General features: G+C 45.0%; 1 protein-coding gene across 1 annotated transcript; it reads right to left on the bottom strand.

The window, feature by feature from the left end:
• Positions 1 to 274: 274 nt before the first annotated feature.
• LOC129716761 (uncharacterized) lies at positions 275 to 1,642 on the bottom strand. Its single transcript, XM_055666601.1, has one exon. The coding sequence runs from the start codon at positions 1,640 to 1,642 to the stop codon at positions 275 to 277; it is 1,368 nt and encodes a 455-aa protein (XP_055522576.1).
• Positions 1,643 to 4,455: the final 2,813 nt, after the last annotated feature.

Here is a 4,455-nt window from a genome sequence, read left to right as displayed (position 1 = left end):
GATAACCTTTGCATTAAAAAAATGGACAAAAATTGCCGATTTTCATGGACTAAGTTTCACACGCACTGACGAAACTGCCCATTCAGCATCAATCGTAGTAACCCATGAGTGAGCAGAAAAAAATTGACAGCTCTATCAGTCGAATAAATATTAAACGGGACACAAACACTTATGGTTCTTACAATGTAAAAAAATTTTACCTTTTTTACCGACCGGTTTCGGGTAAGCTGTTACCCATCTACGGGGCGATGTCCAACTAATTAGTAGGAGAGAGTTACAATTTCAGTTTGGTGAGGTGGAAGAGAGGCGATAGTATGGGAGCATCATCCTCGTTCATAAGCGGCTGTTCCGATGTCATGATATGCATCGACTCCCATGCATTAAGTTGCGACGATTTCCTAATATTTTTCAAAATTTTCGCGTTGTCCCAATCGACATTGTGTTGGAGGGAGATAGCATGACTTGCCACACTTGACTCGTTGGCTCGTTTGTTGGCCACAGCTTTCTTATGCTCTTTTAAACGAACTTTGAACTTGCGCCGTGTTTGGCCAATGTACACAGCTGCACAATCCTGGCATTCAATTTTGTAGATTCCAGACTTCTCATTAGACGGAATTTTATCTTTCGCGTTACACAAAAGATCACGTAGTCTGTTTTCACTTTTGTGAGTTACGTGGTAGCCGTGCCTTTTAAGGGCGTTTTTGATCCGGTTTGTAACTTTTGCGTAGAATGGCATGCTGATCCTCTCTAAATTTTCTTTTTCTGGTTGCAGAGTGGTGACTTCGCGTTTGTGTTGTTTCCGTTCGTGTGTGCGGATAATTTTTTCCACAAAATCTTCGTCATATCCGTTTAACTTGGCCGCTTTTTTAATTTTTTCCTTCTCTATCGTGTACTCATCTTTCTCCATCGGTACACTAACAAGGCGATGGGCCATGGAGTGAAAAGCCGCTTGTTTTTGGGCTCCACAATGGTTAGAGTCCGAAGTGATGTACCGGTCCGTGGATGTTGGTTTCCGGTAGATGCCAAATTTTAGCGAGTTGTCAGATTTCCTAGATATGATCAAATCTAGGAAGGGAAGTTTTTTATCCACTTCCTGTTCTACGGTGAATTTGATCGTCGGATGTCGAGTATTTAGCAGCTCTAGTGTTTGTTCTAAATGACGTTCTTCTACGATGGCAAAAACATCATCGACGTACCGCTTCCACACGCGGGGAAAAATTTTTTCCTCTTTCAATTTTCCCTCAAAATCACTCATAAATAACTCCGCTAAGAGTGGCGACAATTTGCTGCCCATACAAAGACCAAATACCTGCCGGTAAAATTTCCCCCTGAAGGTGAAGAAATTTTGGTCCATGCATCGCTCCACTATCGATGTGTAGGCTTCAATTTGAATGGATGAAGCTCGGCTTCTTTCTAAATGTCCACGAAAGCTTTGTATGGCATCTGGTACCGGTACGCTTGGAAACAGTGCTTTGACATCAAACGACACTAGTATCTCCCCCATTCGCAACTCTACACCTTTTAGTTGCTCAACCAAGTCGACCGAGTTTTTCACGCTGGCGCCATGGGAAATGGGATAATGTTTCATTTCGTTTACCACCCACGCTGCCATTTTTTCCATCGGTGTGGAGACATTGTACATTGTGTACATTGGCCAAACACGGCGCAAGTTCAAAGTTCGTTTAAAAGAGCATAAGAAAGCTGTGGCCAACAAACGAGCCAACGAGTCAAGTGTGGCAAGTCATGCTATCTCCCTCCAACACAATGTCGATTGGGACAACGCGAAAATTTTGAAAAATATTAGGAAATCGTCGCAACTTAATGCATGGGAGTCGATGCATATCATGACATCGGAACAGCCGCTTATGAACGAGGATGATGCTCCCATACTATCGCCTCTCTTCCACCTCACCAAACTGAAATTGTAACTCTCTCCTACTAATTAGTTGGACATCGCCCCGTAGATGAGTAACAGCTTACCCGAAACCGGTCGGTAAAAAAGGTAAAATTTTTTTACATTGTAAGAACCATAAGTGTTTGTGTCCCTTTTAATATTTATTAGCGAGTTCTTACGTTGCACTAAAATTTAAAATTTAAAGTTAAAATTTAAAGGACTATCAGTCGAACTCTAACCGTTATGGCGAAAACAATGGAGCTACTCCGTTCAGAAGTGTGCGCGTTTAAAGAACGGTACCTCGCCACGTCGAAAACGGACATCGTGCGGCCCTTTGAGGACGGCAGGTGAGCCCGTACCGGCATCTACAACATCTTGGCGCTATTGGACAACAATAAGAGCATCGAAAGAAAGTCCAGTTCCGGACGGCCGACGACCCTGAGCGACTTGAAGCTCCAAAGGATGCTGAAGAGGAAGACCGAGGAAAAAGTGGCTACATTCCTGAGACAGATCTTACAAAAATATCGCGAGTACAACGGGCCCGCACATCACATGTTCATCGACTTCACGGTGGCCTATGATACTGTCGATGGAGAACAGCTTTGGCAAATTGGACGTGATTTTGGCCCTGTTGAACAGGCGTCTAGCTTCCCAGCGAAGGTTGTTAAGAGTTTCGTTCCAGCAGGGCACATCACAGCAGACTGTTTGAATTGAAAGCTTCCGTGATCCTATGCCGTAGGTCACTGCTGCTATTTTCAGTTCAACTGGAGTTCGAATATTAATATGGCAGGATGTCCTTGAGCTAACCAGATGTTCTTTGAAAAAGTAACAGTTGGTTTTATTAGGATTCCTAAAGTGTTCTTCTCTGAAAGGAGTAGCCGAAATCTGATATGTCTATGTCTATGGTCTATGGTTCGTCAGAGACATGCCAGTTTTTGACCTTCTCCGTTATCGAGGCGCTACAAAGAGTGAGATCATTTCTAGTAGCATTACTAAAAGTTCACATCCTAGCTTCCCCGGACTGTGTGGTGCGAATTGGCATCGCAGCCGACGATGAGTAACTTATTGATGCCTCGGCAGTACTGCACAAGCGCTGTAACTTCGGATGGCGGTATGTGGTCCACGTCCTCTGGAAAGTAAGCGGACTGGAATTCCACTGCAATGGCAACTAAATCCCGTTGGATGAATTCTGTAATGGGATTAAATTTAATATTTCGGTTCAACAGAATTGCAGTCCTAGGGTTTGACGTTTGGCTGCAATAGATCAACTTACCGTTTGGATTGGCTAAGCCAAGGATCCTGGTATTGTGGACCCATGGTTCTTGGATCAGCGCGACGGATAGCTGATCTATGGTGAACCTCCGGCAAAGAACTGTAGAAGCGCTCTTTGCATGATGGAGGTTCACCTGGACGCAGCGTATGCTGCTCACTTTGAGTGGATGACGTGTCCTTCATCGGAACTTGTGGAGTTCCGATTGGTAGATGGTTGCCATCAGCGGTGACGCTAGGTTGGGTTGTCTGCGCACCATTAGCAGCAGGCTTCTGTTGTAGCAGACGGCAGGCGACAGAAGAACGACTTCCACGTTATGGCGGATTGCGGCTCTGAGGGTTGTGACTGCTCAGATGCTTACGCTTGCTCCTCTTTTCGGCAGAACTTTCTTCGCTGTCGCTGGATTGCAACGTGCAGGTGGTAGCGGTGCACTCTCTGAGGGAGTCTCCGGACGTACCTTTCCTGTCTTTGCAACAGAGCCCTTCACGCCTGTGTTCGAAGACTTTCTGCCAATCTGCCGCATGCGGGCTTCGCCGTACTTAAAGTTCATCAACAAGCTTTGTGCCGCTACTTGGTTCGCAGACTATTGGTCCAGCTCCACCATCAGTTCGACGGTTTTTCCAGTGACGTCGCGTATGAAATACACGAAGGTGTGCTCCCTCTCACGGTTTGAAGGAAGACGCCACAGTCTCCAGCCATCTGACTGTGTCGCTACAGTCAATCAGTCGACTGTTGTCGCTTGTTTATGACCTAACCTAAACGATCAATCTGGTCGACTGATTGACGAACTACGCTACCGGCTTCCTCGCGTGAGTGGCCTTGGATTAGCAGTAGGGAACCTATACATTAGAGAAATGACAAGACACTAACCGTTAAAGCAACTGTCAACATCAAAACGGATAACGGCAATGCAAAATTATACAGCTCGCCCGTTTTGATGTTGATAGTTGCCTTAACGGTGAGTGTATTGTCATTTCTCTAATGTATAGGTTCCCTAATTAGCAGTCTTTTCAGGCGCCGCTGTTGCGATTGGGAGAACCGTTTGACGGCAGCACGAAGCACCGGAAACATTATTTTTAGTAATCATGAAATGATATTTAAATGATTTCCTTTTTGCCTTTTCTGTGTGTGTGTTTTTTCTTTTTACGCGGTTTTTTTTCACGCGGCTCTTTTACGCAGATTCCGGAGTTTACGCGGTTTTTTTGCTTTTCTTCTAGCCCTTTCCGACCGAGCCCACACAATTGTGTAGGTAAAAAATGACGGATAACAGAACTTAAATCAAAGTAATTCC

This window comes from Wyeomyia smithii, chromosome 1, assembly GCF_029784165.1.
Source record: "Wyeomyia smithii strain HCP4-BCI-WySm-NY-G18 chromosome 1, ASM2978416v1, whole genome shotgun sequence".
NCBI lineage: Eukaryota > Metazoa > Arthropoda > Insecta > Diptera > Culicidae > Wyeomyia > Wyeomyia smithii.
The sequence above is the reverse complement of the archived record's forward strand: the minus strand, read 5'-3'. Positions and strand labels throughout refer to the sequence as shown.

Excerpts from the sequence above, each read along its gene's own strand:
- LOC129716761 (XM_055666601.1), bottom strand. The coding sequence starts at position 1,642 with ATGTACAATGTCTCCACACCGATGGAAAAAATGGCAGCGTGGGTGGTA.